The following is an 18,112-nucleotide window of genomic DNA, read 5'->3' on the forward strand; positions in this document are numbered from 1 at the left end:
GACCAGGGCGGGCAGGACAGTGCCCGAGCCCCAGGGAGTCGTACCTCAGCAGCAGCATCTCTGAGGAAACAGGCAGGACACGCAGACTCAAGGCAACGTGGGCTGTGCTGCACGGTAGTTACTTCTGCTTAGCGTCAGCTTCACAGAAACACGCTTTCTCACTTACCGTAGGCGTTCCTGACTGTTGGCCTTCTCGTTGGAAGCATCTGGGGCAGGTGGTTGATTCAGAAAACAAGAGTCTGTGAAAGCAGGGAAACATCGCAAGTGAGAGAAATGCCCGGAACGTTTATCGTGTCTTAAAATATAGAAGTGTGTTTGGCTTCATCCCGCATCCTTAGCTCGGCCCTGACTCCAGTACACAAATTATCCGAAGTGCACCATCTGTGACGTACCGTTTGTTGCTCCAAGCGGAAGGGAGACACTCAACAGGCAACCTTCCTGTCTTCTGCGGCTTTTCCTGATCCTTTGTCAGTTGTTCCGCCCATTCCAAGTTTGTCCAAAGTTCTTTTTAGTGACTTGCATTTATCCGGCGTTCCCAAAGCATTCAGCCTCATTGTCATAGAAATAATTCTCTCTTGTTTTCACACTCGTACGCCACTGGTTCCGGTAGTAGTTCAGCAAATTCCATGTGTGACAGCCTCCCCGAGCCTGCCGTCTGAAGGTGCCCAGGGCTGTCGGGCCCGTGATGCCCAAGGGCATGGATTCCGCGTCCATGAAGCAGGGGCCCCTCCTTACCACGGAGCGGGCTTCTCATCTCGGCCAGATCAGGAGGGTTTCCTGGATTTGAAAAGAGGGACATGGAGATTGAGAAGAAAAGGGGTTGAAAGGAGTGGGCGGGCCCTAACTGTCGATCCTTCTCTCAGTAGCTGCTGATGCAGCAGCAGCACATCATGTTAGTCCGCAGCCTCGGGCTCTGGGCTCACCTGTGTGGTGCTGGGTTTAGGGTTTATCCTCACAGCCGCATGTACGGAGTCTGACTGTATCGGTGGGACGGGGGCTCTGACCACAGGGCCTTTGCTTTGCTCTCGGGCTCAGTTAGGGCTCAGAGACTTAGCGCTGCCCCAGGGGGACGTGCGTCCTAACCCTGCTTCCCTCTTGGTGTCTTTCTCCTCTGCTGCCCGAAAGGTGTGTAACAATAGGAAGAACTGTCACTGCGAGGCCCACTGGGCCCCTCCCTTCTGTGACAAGTTTGGCTTTGGAGGAAGCAAGGACAGCGGCCCCATCCGGCAAGCAGGTTAGTGGTGGCGGCGCGTCCCAGGGAGTGGGCTGAGCTCCTGGGGGCAGTGGGAAGCCAGGCCCTTGGGGGATCCTTCCAAGCAAGACTGAGGGCTCACCAGCCGTCGGGCGGGTGCACGGCCGCAAACCCAGTGAGGACCCCACGCAGACCTCACACAGCCCGAGGCCTCTCTGTTTCCAGACCCTCTCTAGTCGTTGCCTCATCTTTGCAGAGACTCGTCGCTCTGCTTTACTCAGAGGCTGAGTTCGCCGGGTCTTAGCCTGTGACATTTTCTTAGCTAAGGTCGTTCTACCGCAGACTGCCAAGTGGGTATGAACTTCATTGTCGGATCAAAGGAATTTGTCAAGGCCAGCCTCTGTGTACGGACAGCTAAGAGGTGTGAAGTCAAATGCCTTTTAAAGCTCTTGCTAGAAAGACCCCCTCCTCTTCATAAAGGGACGGGTCCCAGCAGCAGCAGCAGAGATAGCAACGGTTTCTCTTTGCTGAGCTGCTGTTACCTGCCGTGCTTCACGTTTTATATGCATTAGCTCATCGAATCCTTACAAAAGTTGGCGTTATTCTTCTTTCCTTGCAAGGGACCCGAGGTTCAGGGAAGTTAAGTAACTTTCACAGAGTCACACAGCTAAGACTGAGCACAGTCTACCCGTGAAGAAGCCCCTAAGGCTGGCTGTGCTGGGACCATCAGTTCTTTCCTCCTCAAAGACGTTGAGAAGTGGTCTGCTGGCGCAGGACCGTCTTCTCGGAGCTCTTGTCAGCCAGTAAGGGGCAGGCCTGAGTGATGCCCACTTTAAAGTGAAAGTGCAGAGAGCCCACCGCGAGCCGGGGGTGGGGGAGGGGGGTGTGGGCAGGCAGGAATGTCCCGAGCACACCTGTGCTGCCACCTCGGTGCCCACCTGAGCCCCTGGACACTCAGACGGTGGCTAACGCCACTACGGAGGACGTCATGCGTCCTGAGTCCCGCTGTGACTGGAAGGGTTGAATCTGTGGCTTGGCTACTGTTTCCATGACAGCAGACACAACACTGCTGTACAGGACCAGGCAGGGGGCACAGGGCCAGGAGGGAGAGACCCTCTGAGTAGGCACATCTGGAGAAACAGTGCTGTGAGGAATGGAGGTGAGCTCCTGGGCACCCTTCTGCTCAGGGATGGACGTGTCTCAACCCTGCTCCCGAGACCGGCCCCGCAGCAAGTGGAAAAAGGGCCCCAAGGTCTTTCCTCTTAGCACACATCCGTCCCGGGGGTAATAAGCCAGGCCTGGCCCAGCGTCTTCGCCTTGATGGCTGGCCTCTTGCTGCAACGTGGTCAATTTTCTAATTGGCCATCAAGAGGTTATTGTTAAAAAAACAGCATTTTAGCTTTTAATGCATCGGGGACCCTGCCACCTGTTCCATCCTCCGCATTCACGTGAGCCAGATGGCGCTCGAGGAATTGCACAGGATGGCGGGAGACAGGCCACGTGCTCTGGGCCCCTCTTTGGTGTGGACACCAGGGGGACTCAGGTTTGGGGGTTTCCTAAACTTGGGGCGAACCCACAGAGTTGCCAATTCTTCGTTGTACCAAGTAAGAATATTTTAAAAATGGAAGCAACTGAAGAGCCGGACTCATCCACCATTGCCGTCGTATCATAAAAGAAAGTAAGTTTACACCCTCCCCCCGAAACACCTACAAAAGAGGGGCCACGAGAAGCCGGCTGATGGCTGCACGGGGCATAGCCGCGCCCTGGGCCTCAGTGCCCCCAGCCCGCCTGCCTGCCTGCGGCCCAGAAGTTCATGATGCAAGTATTTCTCCAGCGTCTGTCGGGCACCAGCCGCTCCTCCGGGTCCTGGGAGACGCTCGGCGGGCACAGCGCGGACGAGAAGCTGTGATGGGCGGGGTGACAGTGAGACTCAGGAAGGTGGGCCACGGGACGGAGGGGACACGGGGCAGGCTCGATGGGACGCGGCGCCTGCACTGGATGCGCGGATGGCATGGGGTTCTGGCTCGAGCGGCTCGTGGAGACAGGCAGCCTGGGGGGCAGGGGGAGCAAGCTCAGTGTGCGGCCCAGTCAGTGTTTGACTGATGACTCATCAGTTTAAGACGTAGGGATTTGGAAGCATGGAGCTAGAAAGTGTGCCGGAAGCATGTCGCTGCTCACTTTTTAATGAGCTGTGTTAAGAGACAACAGAATCCTCACCGGAGGCACCTGCGCCTGCCAGCCCACAGTCTCGAAAGAGGGACATCTGGGCCAGGAGACCAGAGCAAGGCTTTTCCAGTAACACTTACAAGTGAATCAAGACGGTCCCGTGTTGATTGTCTGCCTTAGACTCAGACACATCCCTCTTAGGACTTGTCAGCTGGGGACGAAGTCCAGAAACAGAGAGGGTGTGAAGGCTTTCTCCCCCCGGGTGGGAGCTGCTGCTACTCTGGTTCCCAGCCAGCTGGATGTCGTGGTTGGAGGTGGGGTGGGAGAGCCCTGGTGACAGAAGCCACCTCCACAGCTGTCACCAGCGGCCCGGAAGGACTGCAGGGCACCTACCAGGGGGCACACAGACTGATGGCTGCTAGCAGGAGAACAGAGACAAATGAATCGAGACCTGCGCTCTCAAGGAGTTCACCGCCCTGGTGAAACTGCAACTACAGCTCCTCCACATCCGGGCATTTAGAGCCCGCCCCAGACGGCCCTTGACCGCAGCTGCACTTAGAAACCAGCGGGATGGTTTGATTTTCCCTTCCTTTCCACACCTTGGAGGAGTCTTCGTGTCTCTGCACTAAACAAAATGGGATCCTGTCACAGAAAGGGGGGATGTTTCCTTAGATAAAATAAACAGCATCCTCCCAGAGAAGGGGGTTTGCCCCCCTCACAGGCTGCGTTTTTAAGTCCCTAACATAACGAAACAGAACCCAAGGGCATTTAAACTGAGTTTGCCTTTTCACCTTCTAATTTGATGATATCCAGAAGTAAGGTCTTGGTCTAAAATAAAAAATACAGAAAACAAAAATAAAACAGACGCCAACACCAAAGAATGAGAGAAGGAAAGAGCCTGCGGGAGCGTATTTGTAATGGGGGCTGGGAAGATTTCAGGTTGGGGACCACTTTAATTCTGATGGGATTCCAGTGACAGCTCCCTGTTACTTTCGCCACCTTTCCCCTGCTGTTGTCGTGCCTGGGGGGCCCGTGTGACCAGGGAGATGGTCCCACTGGCCAGACTGGATTCCCATTTAGCAAGTTCCAGACTTGTCAGAAATGAATACTGACAGGGCAGATTGCACCTCAGACACAACCTGTGAAGTGACACTGATTTATCAGTGCACCATCCAGGGATTTACTCACTCCATTTCTGGTCCTTCCTTCAAAGTTCATTTTGCCGTAAATGTCACAGTTTGACACTCCCCATATTTTAGTTCTATGCCTCCTCCTCTGAGTCAAATGTGCTTTGTTTCAGGTAACCAAGGTTTAACGATAGGAATTCTGGTGACCATCCTGTGTCTTCTTGCTGCTGGATTTGTGGTTTATCTCAAAAGGAAGACACTGATACGACTGCTGTTTACAGATAAGAAAACCACCATTGAAAAGCTAAGGTACCCTGGGTTAGGGTCATCTTTTCAAGAAATGGCATTTGAAAGAATGTGCAATGGGCTGCTTCGCACCGTGTCTCCTTAGCAAAGAAGAGGTCAGATTTTCTGTTGGTTTTGGCGTTTTAACATTTCTGCCAGACCAGCTGCCCCCTTCACTTTCCCTTCAAACTGTTTGCAGTTTATTACATAAATAAGCAGGGTGTTGATGAATTCCACTGGTGTATTTTTCCCACCCTTACATTGGTACTTTTTACAAGATGGAATATTAAAACATTTTTATCAGATGGGGTAGCTTTCGATCCAAATATATTCCAGGACATCATCGCTAAAATGCCAGCTTCATGCGAAATGTCTCCCAGGCGTCCCCAGCTGTGTGCCTTAGATTGTAAGAACTAATTTAACAGAATAATGGCTTGGGGGGAAGAAACTCAGTATTTATGTCTTAATCTTGTAAGAGTGTTAGATAACTTTTCTCTTGCATGTTTACCACACTAAGTTAGAAGAAGTGAATTGCATTTCGCGTGTCACTGTGAACAAAACAGAAAAAGTCAAGTCAGGCAGAGGGGACAGCGCCCTCGCCAAGCGTGTCTGGGATTGCACTGCAGGTGTGTGCGCCCTTCCCGGCCGTCCAGTGGCTCCCAGCCTAGTCAGGCTCACCTTACCCACCTCAGCAAAGGGCCGATGAGGAAGCCGCCACCTTCCAACGCACCTAAGGTGAGTTTTGAACAAACATAAGAAGCGAGGCTTCCCTGGGGGCGCAGTGGTTGAGAGTCCGCCTGCCGATGCAGGGGACGCGGGTTCGTGCCCCGGTCCGGGAGGATCCCACACGCCGCGGAGCGGCTGGGCCCGTGAGCCGTGGCCGCTGAGCCTGCGCGTCCGGAGCCTGTGCTCCGCAACGGGAGAGGCCGCGACAGTGAGAGGCCCGCGTACCGCAAAAAAAAAAAAAAAAAAAAAAAAAAAGAAGCGAGGAGCAAACACATGAAGACTCAGGTTTTTCAATGAGAGCTTGAGCAGGAGTAGACCCCGCAGCCTCTTGCTGTGAGACGCCGGGTCAGCACCCTCGGGACCACAGGGGCTTCCCGAGGTGATGGCTGGCGCTGGAAGAGGCTCACGGTGCCAGGTTCCATGGAGGCCGTGTGCCCTGCGGGACATGCTACATAGTCATCATCCCTCCAGTCACCCAGGTGGCCACAGTCCTAGGAGGCCCACCGGGTATGCTGACCAGGCAGGCTCCTGCACGGGACCCCTTCTGTGATTTGAGAATGCCACTGACTGGGTTTGGGAGAGCTGCTGTGGCCCGCGGCTACTCCCAGGGTATTTCTGAGTTACACTGAACCCTTGGTCGGGCCCATTTTGCTCCAGCCCTGGGCTATAGAAGCTCTGTCCAACCTATGGCTTCAAAGAGCTGGACCCTCAAACCAAAGTACCTCGTGGTCCCCTGCTGTCTCTTCACTTTCCTGCGACCTTGGTGAATTATGACTAGTGTTCACTCTGATATTTAGGCCCCCCCGCCAAGTGTTTTTGATGTACCTGTGGGTTGGGTTCCAAAGAGGAGACAGCCGTTCCTAATAAGTATTATCCCCTTTCACCCCTAACCATGGGAGACAGGAAAAACAGCTTCATTTGCAAGAGCCAAAGATGCAGTTTTATCTTGAAGAGCCACAAACCAGAAATTACCCAAATATCAATCAACAGGTAAAAGGGTAGACACACTTCGGTATATTTACACCGTGGAATGCTACTCGGAATTAGACAAAATGAACTGTTGATACACACTACATCTTGGATAAATCTCGAAGTAATTATGATGAGTGAAAGAAGCCAGACCAAAAATGATGATTTCATTTATATAAAATTCTAGAAAATGCAAACCAATTTATAGTGACAGAAATCGGATCAATAGTTGCTGGGAGAAGGAGAAAAGGGGGGGCGGTGGGAGGGAAGGATGACGGGCCGATGGATATGTCCATCGCTTTACTTACTGTGATGGTTTCATGGGTGTGAATCTATGTCAAAATTTACCAAATTGTACATTTTAAATATATGCAATTAATAGTCAATGAAACCTCAATAAAGCTATTTATAGAAAGGAAGAAAAAAGGGAGGCAGGGAGGGGCAGGGGGCATGAGACCCACACTGCATCCGTTCTCATCTGTTGCTAAAAACAAGGCCACCAGGCAGGAGACGGTCCTCCAGACTCAGACCCTCACCTCCGCCCCGATGCTCCTTCCCCAGGAGTTTTCCTCAGTTCTCATCGAGCCTTGTGCACACTGAACTGCGTCTCATTTTCACAGATCCTTTGGAATTTCCTTAAGATCTGGTCTGTGTCTTCATGTGTGTTGGTGCTTCCCAAGGTTGCCTCGCACCTACTTGTTAACGAATTAAACCAGTTTTTAAACAATGAGATAGAAAGCAGCCCCGCTATTCCAGGTTTGGGGGAGGGGGAGGGTGGTTTGTTGGAATCCGGAAGCCGACGTCAATAATTATAGATTCCCTCTGCTGTAATTCCTTGATTTCTTCCCCTCCTCCACCTGCCCTCCCCCTGCACCTAGAGCAGATGAGTTAGCACTGCTTGTCCCTCCAGGGATTACACAGTAATGACCACATCATGGCTCTTTGCTCTGACCCCACAGGACAATCCCAGGAGATTGCCGCAGTGTCAGCATGTGGACATCAGCAGACCCCTCAAAGCCCTTGACGCCGCCCCTCTGCCCAGTTCTTCTCAGCGAGGACTCCCGCCCCTGCACCCGGCTCCTCGTGTGCCCTGCGTCCCTGCCAGACCTCTGCCGGCCAACCCTGCACTCAGACAGGCCCAGGTAAGCCCTCAGCTGTTAATTTGATGGCGGGTCATTCAGATCCAGACTCTGCTACTTGCTACAGTCTGAACTTGGGCGAGTTGCTTAAGTTCTCAGCACGTGTATAAAATGGAGATAATTCAGCTCCTGAGATGGATAAACAGGACCATCCAGGTAAAGCGTTTAGGACAGTGCTCGGCGTCTAGTTATGGTGCAATAGATTTTAGTTATTATTAGGAATATTTTTATCTTTTCTATTCAGAATAGTGAGGGTGCCCATTCAACTTGTCATCTAGACCATGACACTTTGGAGAATGACAGGTGGCACTGTGAATAATTAGGCCTGGGCAATAAAACAGAGATGATCACTTTAGGAATGATAATGGGCATACTTTCTTACCTTTTTCACCTTCAAAAATTATTTACAAAAATGTTACCACCGATTTAGTTTCTCCATACCAGATGGCAAGAGTGCATAAGACACTTTGTGTATATGACCTCACTTTTATGCTGTTTTGGGAAGTAACAGTTTGTTATGACATGAACAACAGGAAACTGGAGGTGGGGAGAAAAGGAAAAGCAACCAAATGAAAAGCACAAAGATATAATCACTGGTCATTTTTCATTGCTATCAATGTTATATTTTCTTCTATCCATTTTTGTTTACTTAAATGTCTATCTAACATAATTTAGATTATTCTATATGTATATTGATTTATATATATACTATTTCTTTGCCTTAAAGTCATTCCCATTTACCATGGCATTAAAAATTGTTTAAAATGTTATTTTATCGACAGCACTGTATGTGTATATAGAATACTTTTTTAAGTGCTTGCCAATTACTGGGCATGTTTGGATGTCTCCAGTTTTTGCTATTATAAATAGCTCTCTTATGAAGGTCTAGATAGATAAATTTTGGACCACTTTAATTATTCCCTTGGAGAGATTCCTAAGAGTGAAAATACTGGGTTGAAAAATGGTATAACCATTTTAAGCGTCTTAATGTATAAATTAAACATTTTTTCAGGATGGATACGCACTTACATTCCCATACTAGTACAGAACATACTGGTACTAAGTATTAACATTTCAAAGCTTTGGGCATTTGATACATAAAACAAAATATCTTTTTCTGTGTAGTAGTTCTATAAATTACTGAAAGGGATGTTGAAGTTTCCAACTATAAATGCGTCTCTTCTCGGCCATCAGTTTTTACTTCATGTGTTTTGAAGCTCTATTGTTCGTGGTACAAAACAATTAGGATCATTGTGTCTTCGTGGTGAATTCAGCCTTTTATCATTATGTAATGTCCTTTAGCTCTGATGACTTTGTCCTAAAATCTACTTTATCTCACATAAATACATTCACCTCAGTTTTCTTTTGATTAGGGTTTGCAAGGTATGTGTTCTTCCATCTTTTTACTTTTAATCGACCTATGTCACTTTACTTGAAATGAGTTTCTCAGAGACAACATATAGTTGGGTCGTGTATTTCTTCATCTGTTCTGTCAGTCACTGTCTTTTAACTGATGTGTATAGACCATTTACTTTTAATGGAAGTATTGATATGTTAGAATTGAAGTGTACCATTTTAATGTTTTTATCATATTCCTCTTTCCTGACTTCCTGTGGGTTTGTGGAACATTTTTCACTATTCCATGTTGATTCATCAGGAGTGTTTATATTGTCTGTCTGCACTTTTTTGTATGGCTGCCCTAGGGCAGGATTTCTCAACCTCAACATTGTTGGCAATTGGGGCTGGATGACTGTTGTATGGGACTGACCCATGTATCATAGAATATTTAGCAGCAACTTGGTTTCTACCAACTATAGATGGCAGTAGCATGTGTAATCATGTCTCTAAACATTGCCAGATGTTCCCTGAGAGACAAAAGTCACCCCTGATTGAAAACTGCTTCTCTAAAGATTACAGTATAGGTACATAATTTATCACAGTCTACTAGTATCAATATTTCATCACTTCAAGTGGAATGTAAAAACTTTACCTCCTTTTAGGTCCCTTTATCCCTCTCCCTTTAAGATATGGATGTCTTAAGTGTTACCTTTATGTAGTGAGAACCACTTCAGATGTTGTCATTTTTGCTTTCAAACATCGAGCATAGTTTTTTTAAACTTAAGAAGAATGGTTTACAGTATCTACTCATATAGTCACCCTTTCCATTCTTTCTTCACTTCTGATGTTCCAGGTTTCTTTCTGTTATCATTTCCTTTCTGTCTGAAAAAACTTCCTTCAGCTATTCGAGTTAGCCACTCAAAAGCAGGTCTGCTGGTGACAAATTCTCTTAGTTTTCCTTCATCTGAAAATGTCTGTTTCACCTTTATTCCTGAAGAATATTTTCAATGGATATAGAATTCTGGGTTAACTGTTTTAGTCTTGCAACATTTGAAAACTGTTGTTCTGCTTCCTTCTGGTCTTTATGGTGATGAGAAATCCACTGAAAAATTCCATCCACAGTCTCTGTTCCAGGGAAGAGATGAGGTCTGTTATTGCAAGGAGGGATGGAAAGCAGGGCTCTGCCAGCCCCAGGATGTGGTGCCCAGTGGGGACAGCAGGGCATGGCTTTTTCCTAGTGCCCGCCCAGAGGTAGAGTAAGGTCAGGTATGGTCAAATGTTGCTCTTACTGGGTCACCCTTCTCCTGTTCTTTTAGCTAAAGATAGCAGGCTTTCCTCCGGCTTTTGTGTGTGTGTGTGTGTGTGTGTGTGTGTGTGTGTGTGTGTGTGTCTATTGCTACTGGCATTTCCAGATGGGGGCCTCTCCAGAGCCCAGGCCAAGATATAAAGAAGGGGAAAACAAAAAACAAGGGCTCACTACTGGGTCGTTCCTTGAGTTCTGAGGTCCCCAGCCAGTCCATTTACTTTCCTGCAACTTTTAGAGTGTCAGCTGCTTTATGGATTTTCTCCAGGCTTTTTTGTTATAATTTGCAGGAGGAATAGGGTGAAATGTGCTTATTCCATCTTGTCCAGATCTCATTTCTTTTTGCATTTCTTCGATTGCCAGGACACTTAAACTGCTTTTTGTGTATCTGTTAACAAATGGTGTGCTGGTAAATGGGCTGTCCAAAAAAGAAGCCTTGATTTGTGGGTAACTTCTCGGCTGTAAAAACTCCCCCATGATCAATTTCAAGTTATTAACGTGATGTCACTGAACAAGAAGTAGAGAATCAGCTGACATGAGCTGGTTACAGCTAGCTCCAGCGTACAGCTGCTATTAACTGTATTTGTTCTGTAAGTTGTCTGTTCCCATCCTTTGCCTATTTTTTTTCTCTGTGAGAGAGAGTTTTTCTTTCTGATTTGTTAGTTTGGGTTTTTTTAACATCTTTATTGGAGTATAATTGCTTTACGATGGTGTGTTCGTTTCTGCTTTATAACAAAGTGAATCAGCTATACATATACATATATCCCCATATCTCCTCCCTCTTGTTACAGTTCATTTGCTTAATGGGTTAAGAATATTTACCCTTTTCCAGTAATTTACTGTAAACATCTCCCTAATTTGTCTTTCAGTTTTATTTATTTATGCTATTTTTTGGTATAAAAGAAATTCCAGTTTTTAATATTTAATTTATTAATCTTTGGTGAATTCGCCCATTCCTTTTGCGCTTACGAAGTCCTCTCCCATTGCAGTCAGTTAAGATCCACCTATAACTTCTGTTTATTTTGTTGTCTGTTGACCATTCTGTCAACGTTGGTTTTTGAACCTGTCTTGGATTTACATGGGTGGAAGGGGTGGGCACCTTCTAAACTTTTCTGGACTTATTCGAGAATCTGATGAAGGCTATGAACCGTCAGAAGATGCACCACTACTCGATATTTTGTATGCAAATTTCAGATAGTCACAGAGCCCATAAGCCGCTTCCCCAAGGATTCCCTGGTACTGAGGCTTTTCCTGTCTCTGTTTAAGCCGCTTGCCTGTGTACCATGTGAAACTAGGACTGTCTCCAATAGGAAGGATATTTCTACTTGCTGGTGTCATCTTTCCTACCAGCAGTGAATGCCTGCAGAAGCGACGCCTCCAAGAGTTCCTTTAAAGCAGGCCCCGAAAAAGGTCTTCATTCTGTTTTATGAAACTGAGGAAACGTTACCCTTTAAACATTAGTAACTGAAAAATCCACACTTCTCACTCCAGGCTGGTGTCTGTCCGTCTGGAGCTTTTCCGAGACACACGATACAGATTAAGCTCGCACTTTCCCTCCCATCACACAGAGGGAACTGGCGTTGATTCCATGCAAGTGCGGTGCCTGTTCGGAGGTGGCTCTGGTTTGGCAACACGGATTGAATCCACTGACACTTTGTACTTTAGCATTACTAGTACCCTGTCCCACATGACGTGACAGACACACGGCTACATGGCCAGCCCTGCTTTGTTCATCCAGACTTACCATCTACACTTTCTGGAAGGAAAATGCTATCATAAACACCACAGTAGTGGTCAGCCTCACATCTGAAGGGTAAGTTAGCTCTTTATAGAAAATGTTTGATCTTTCCATCAAATGTTCTGTGTGATTTTTAAAAATCAAGGACAGTTGAATCAACTCCTTCTCTTGTCCACAAATGGGCCTTTCTGGGCTACCATTTCCTTCGCGGGGAAATGAGCCTTGGAACTCAAGCTTCTCAAACTGACTCCTCAGCCTTGATGGAGGAAACGAACTTTCATTTCCTTTTCATCCTGTCAGCTCTTTTAGAGGAAAATAATTCAGTGTATTCATCTAGCTTTTAGCTGACTGCTGCCAAGTTCTCCTGAACCACAGCCTGAGCATGAAAGGCAAAGTGTGGGCTTGAGAAATGGCTAGAAAAATGATGAAAAAAATAAGAGGTCACAGGGGTGTGTGGGCACCTACAATTGTGTGCATAGGCAGGGAGCCTGATAGACTATCTTTGCTCTGCTTGGCATTGCATTGGCCCTTGCCTTACCTTGTATATTAGGTTAGCAATCCACCAGGAATGGGCACTTAAATGAGGAGATCAGACAAACCAGCATCCATCTGCATCTTATAAGCCACGACAGAAGCACCAGGGGAGGTCTTCTGCACTGACAGCTGCTGGATAGAGCGTTTATCTCAGGCTCTGGAAGGGAACGAGGAGGAAAGGAAAACAGGGCAAGTTCCAGGAGTGGCTACAGAAGGTTCCCAGAGGGCTTTGAGAGGCTTTCTGATGATGGTTAATCTTAAGGTATTTTAGGTGTTTTTTCTCTGATTAATAAAGTGTTCAAAATCATCCAATTCTGTACCCCCAGAAAAGTCGATTTTACTGTATGATCGTTTTTTAAAGAGTAATGTATAATAAGGGGAGGAAATACACATGCACACCGAACACGTGTCTTAAGCAGAATTCTGGAGGGGCGTCTTCGGGCAGCAGGCTTGAGCTCTGACGCCCAGGTAGGGGGAGAGATGGGGGCACGTGAGCTCAAGAGCTGTGCTTCATAGAGCGAAAGGATCACTTTCTCTCACCCCAGACATCGTTTGTAAAGTCAACCGACTTGACTTCCGGGAGGAAAGGGGGCCCAAGAAGCACTGGGAGAGCCAGCGACTCTAGGAGAAATAACATCGAACACCGAGTTTTACGTTTCCCTTTTCTGCCCGTACATCCCCAAACCTCAGCGCGGGGGGCTAACCAGCGCGGCCTCGTGCCGGTCTCGCGTTGGTCGGCAGATGAAGGAGAGGCCGCAGTCTCACCAGGGGCATGTGTGCAGGGGGAGGACGGCCTCCTGCAGAGTCAGGCCTGAGCTGCGGGGAGAGGACCCAGACAGCAACCTGGAGGAGCACAGGGTGGAAGGAGGCAGGCGCAGCCCCCCGACACAGACACCACCCAGGGACCCTGATACCATCACACAAGAGAGGCTCTCAGGTTACTAAATATGAATTTAAAAATAAGTGTGACTCAAAAGACTAGAAAATGTGAAGACATTCATGTGACATTCTTACCCACCAACACCAGTGTGCCTAACTTTATTCCCAGATGAGAAAAGGAAAGGATCGGGGACAAACTCTGGGAGTTTCGTTAAATTTCTAGGATGCGGCAAACTGAAATCCTTTATGCAGTTTCTTGTAATTAATAGGCTTCATTCATTCATTTAAAGTTTAAATAAAAACACGTTCAATGTCACATCTACGAAATAGACTTCTCTGCTCACAGAATTATGTCTAGAGAAGGCTGTGCTAAGAAGTTGGAGATCAAAACAGTTTTCTGCTGTCAGTCTGAAATGTGCCATGATTCTAACGGGAGTGTAACTGGCACCTTCAATCCATAGATGGGCCATTCTTCTAACACGTAAAAATCGCATGAAAGCATCACTTAGCATTTATCTGTATTTTTGTTAAGGTTTGCCCCTTAAAATGGCATTTGAACTAGACGTGCTGATGTGTGGTCATACTTGATCTGGACTGTTTTATTTTTTTAAGCCCTTAGTTTCCTGGAAAACGTTAGGACGTGCTTTTTCTCCGTGGAATCTTATCAGTGAGTCATACTACTGAACTGACTGGTTAAGATTGTTTTTCCAGGCAGATTAGCTTCTTTACTAGAACAATAGGAAGCAAAAAAACGACGACCGAATCTGTCTCTTAGATTTTTGCTGCATTAAAGTCCTTTCCTGAGATGGCAGATGGGCCTGTGAGAATATTTACCAGCCCTGTTTCTGGCACAACCGGTCTGTGCTGCAGAAATTTCAGCAATGGCAGGATTCATTTTTATTCTTACAACCAAGTGGTCTATAAATGCCTATGTGTGTTTGAGTTATCTCACTAAGTGTTTTGGTATAAGGAGCTTCTCAGTTGTGTTTTGAATTGTTATGAAACAGCGAAGCACGCACTGAGCGCCAGTTATGTGGCTGATGCTCCCGGGCTAAGCACCTGGCAGGCGCTTCTAACGCGCTCAAGGAGGCCTACGAGGCACAGTGCCAACAGCCCCATTGGACGGAGGAGGAGACGAGGCAAAGTGAGGCCAAATAGCAAGGCCGCCCAAAGCAGGAGAGCCAGGGCTCAAGCCCATGCTCTCCACCTGCAGTCTTAAAATGGGTGCACGAGCAGGTGGCTGGAGAGAGGGGAGGGAGGCAGAAACTGCAGGAGGACTGGCATGATGAGCGTGTTTCAGATCACTGACTCCCTTGATGATCTTTCGTTCATTTTCCCCACTTCTGCCACAGAGATAAAGGTGAAGGGCGGGGGGGGGGGGGGTACCTTCTGGCATTGTGCAGAGCCTCAGACTATAACAAGAAAATCTTGCATTTCTCTTTGCTTTTGCTTCTAACAGTGTCATACTCCAGCCATTCTTGTCTAATATTGTCTTTCTTGGAACCAGCCCTTGTTCAGAACCATAGCAGTAGTTGCATTGCATTCCGGACATTCGCAGCATCTTAAATGAAAAATCCTCCATGCATTTTTTGTAGAGGTGGAGATTTTCAGTCCAGCGTTTCTGACAAACATGACATTTCTCCTCATCCACACCTTACCTGTGTCTGTAGAACATACAACACACCGTATCTTGTAAAACAAGAGTAGCCAATCTTGTACATCTCTTCTAAGACTGTAGAGCACTCAGACTTGGCTTCAGTAGCCTCAGAGGGAGCGGGGGAGAGCTATTTCAAGGAGCCTTCCCTCTCCCAGACCACACAAAGAGCGATGAACAATTAACACAGGCTCTTATTCGTGAGAATAACTACTCATTCATAAATGCTTTATAAGGATATAAATAGGAGCCAAAAATATTAATTTAGACCATGATTGAGGAACCATCAGGTGATAGCTGGTCGCTCTGAGGTTGAGCCCAAACTTTCAAAGTCATCTTCAACAGAATGAATTCAGTATCTGAATGGATTTGAAAGAGGATTTGCACCCTTGTGACCTGTGTGGGTGTCCGATACTTTAAACCAGCACTCACAAGAATCCATTCATCAAGATGTTCTCCCAAAGAAGTGAGATGTTAATACAAGAAAACTGATCATTATAAAAGCCTTCGTTACTTTAGGGAAACCCAAAGCTAATAACCGAGAAAACGTGCTGGGAAGCGTCCTCTGCGCCTTCTCTGTGCTCCCCAGATTTCACCCTTTTGCCCAGGTGTTCTCTGAGACACCCCCCCCTCCTGAGCCTTTCTGCAGTCCTCCCAGGGGTCTCCTTACTCACCTGCTGCCTCAGCGCAGAGTTACCCAGACACCTGTCCTGCCCCGTTTCAGAAGGTGCAAGACTGAGTTATTCATCTCCAGGTACACCTCAACCCAGGCCCTCGAACACAGTAGACGTGTAGGAAATATGCTGAATTGATGTGAATTTTCAGTAGTAAATAATAAGCCTTGTCACTGGCTCACTTACTCCCGGGAGGTGGGGGGGCTGCCATATCAGTGAGTCGTGGGTTAGCAGAAGTTAGAGCCACTTACTCCTATAAATGTAAAGTGTAGTTACCAAGGTTTTGGCCTCCTGCTAACCTCTGCCTGCCCAGTACTCCCAGAAACTTCAGCTAAAATTTGTTGGGTTTCATATCATACACTGATTTTTTTTCTCTCTATCCAAGCCATTTATTTGAAACGCCAACTATATGTAGGATAAAGTCAGTGTTACATGCTTGTCAGTAACTGTAGAAATACAGAACCAGTGAAAACCTTTGTACAACCGTAATGACACTCAAAAGAGAAATGTATCATTTTACAATGCTTCACACAGAGGAATTCAACTTTGAAGGTATCTAAATAAAAATACATTTCTTTAAAAAATACTATGTACAATTGAAGCGTAAACAAGTTTTACAAAGTACTAGGCATGCAAGTTGTAGGAAACACTTGCATAGGACATGAAATCAGTTTAAGAAAAATTTCTGAGCCTTTAGCATTGAAGACACTTGACTTTATACCAGTAACAACCACAAGAAATGCAATGTTGGGGCTTCCCTGGTGGCGCAGGGGTTGAGAGTCCGCCTGCCGACGCAGGGGACACGGGTTCGTGCCCCGGTCCGGGAAGATCCCACATGCCGCGGAGCGGCTGGGCCCGTGAGCCATGGCCGCTGAGCCTGCGCGTCCGGAGCCTGTTGCTCCACAACGGGAGAGGCCACAACAGTGAGAGGCCCGCGTACCGCAAAAAAAAAAGAGAAAGAAATGCAATGTTGTAGAAATTACACTAATGTTTACATGACAAACCCATCTGATGTCTCTAAAGGTACTGCACGTGGAAGCACCCTTATCTCCCTGGAGAGAAATAACTTCAGAGGGAAGCCGTTTAACTCATTACAGTAATCAATGACACGTTTGTTTTCCACTCACTTCTGTTACTATAAACACCCAGATTGTACATGAAAAAAATGGATGCCTAATACTTTACCTTTATATTTTGTAACAAACAATGGATGCCTATAAGTAAAAAATTCCAACAGTGTAAAGGGTTATTAGAAAACAGTCTCTCTCCCACCTTTGTCACCAGGCTCCCTTCCCAGAAGCAATCATTGCTACTAGGCTTTTGTAAAACGTAATTTAGAATACAGTGAAAAGTCTCTTCCACCTGTCTCTCTCTTCAGAGTGAGAGATTATGGAAAATTTGGAGATTTCAGACACTCAAAATTGGAGAGGAAGGTACAGTGAAACCTGGCCGCCCGTCACGCATCTTCAGCAACCATCACCTTGCTATCACTCTTATTTCAAACCTTAGATCCTTGTTTTGGATTCAAATGGCAGCACACTCTGTACTTCTTTCCACTTTGGTTATTCCAGATCTACCCCATCCTTTTCACTGGCTGTGTGGTATTTCATGGTAGAACCACACCGTAGATTCTTTAACCAGTCCCTTACTGATGGCCACATGGGTGGTTTCCAATCATTTGCTACTTCAAACAGGCATAGTCTTGCCCAGGTACCTTGGGCCGATGCATGACGATGGACGTGGGATAAATTCCTGGGAGCACAATTGCTGATCAAAGGCCATATGCATTTAGAAATTTGGTAGATGAGGCAGAAATGCTTCTAAAGGAGTCGTCCCAATTTCTCTTCCCCGGGTCTTCACCAATATAGTGCATTCAGAGATTTTTTTTTTTTATCTTTGCCAACGTGATAGGTTGGAAAAAAAAGTTATCTACATTTTTCTTCCTAAAAATGAGACGTAAGATCTTTCCACAGGTTTAAAATCCATTTGTTTTTTTCCCTTTTTCATAAACTGTGTTGTCGCCTCCTTTGCCACTTTTTTTTTTTTTTTTTTTTTTTTTCCTGTACGCGGCCCTCTCACTGCTGTGGCCTCTCCCATTGCAGAGCACAGGCTCCGGACGCGTAGGCTCAGCGGCCATGGCTCACGGGCCCAGCCGCTCCGCGGCATGTGGGATCTTCCCGGACCGGGGCACGAACCCGTGTCCCCTGCATCGGCAGGTAGACTCTCAACCACTGCGCCACCAGGGAAGCCCTGCCACTTTTTATTGTCATGTTTAGAAAGGCTTGTCTACCCAAAGGTTACAAATATGTTTTTCTATTTCTTATACCTTCATGATCTTTTCTTCACATTTAAATATTTGATCCATCTGCTCTTTAGTGTATAAAATGA

At 46.9% G+C, this 18,112-nt stretch overlaps 1 protein-coding gene across 1 annotated transcript in view; it reads left to right on the forward strand.

The window, feature by feature from the left end:
• ADAM12 (ADAM metallopeptidase domain 12) overlaps nucleotides 1–18,112 on the forward strand; it is a gene marked incomplete at its 3' end in the record, with an annotated part of 388,619 nt that overhangs the window by 348,066 nt on the left and 22,441 nt on the right. Inside the window, exons 18-21 of the mRNA XM_082855064.1 lie at nucleotides 1,126–1,234; nucleotides 4,659–4,794; nucleotides 5,397–5,505; nucleotides 7,425–7,607. Of these exons, the coding sequence (XP_082711190.1) occupies nucleotides 1,126–1,234; nucleotides 4,659–4,794; nucleotides 5,397–5,505; nucleotides 7,425–7,607 (537 nt within the window). The remainder of the gene's footprint in view (nucleotides 1–1,125; nucleotides 1,235–4,658; nucleotides 4,795–5,396; nucleotides 5,506–7,424; nucleotides 7,608–18,112) is intronic.

The sequence above is a fragment of the Leucopleurus acutus genome (genome assembly GCF_964270905.1).
Source record: "Leucopleurus acutus genome assembly, chromosome: 14".
In the NCBI taxonomy this organism is placed as follows: domain Eukaryota; kingdom Metazoa; phylum Chordata; class Mammalia; order Artiodactyla; family Delphinidae; genus Leucopleurus; species Leucopleurus acutus.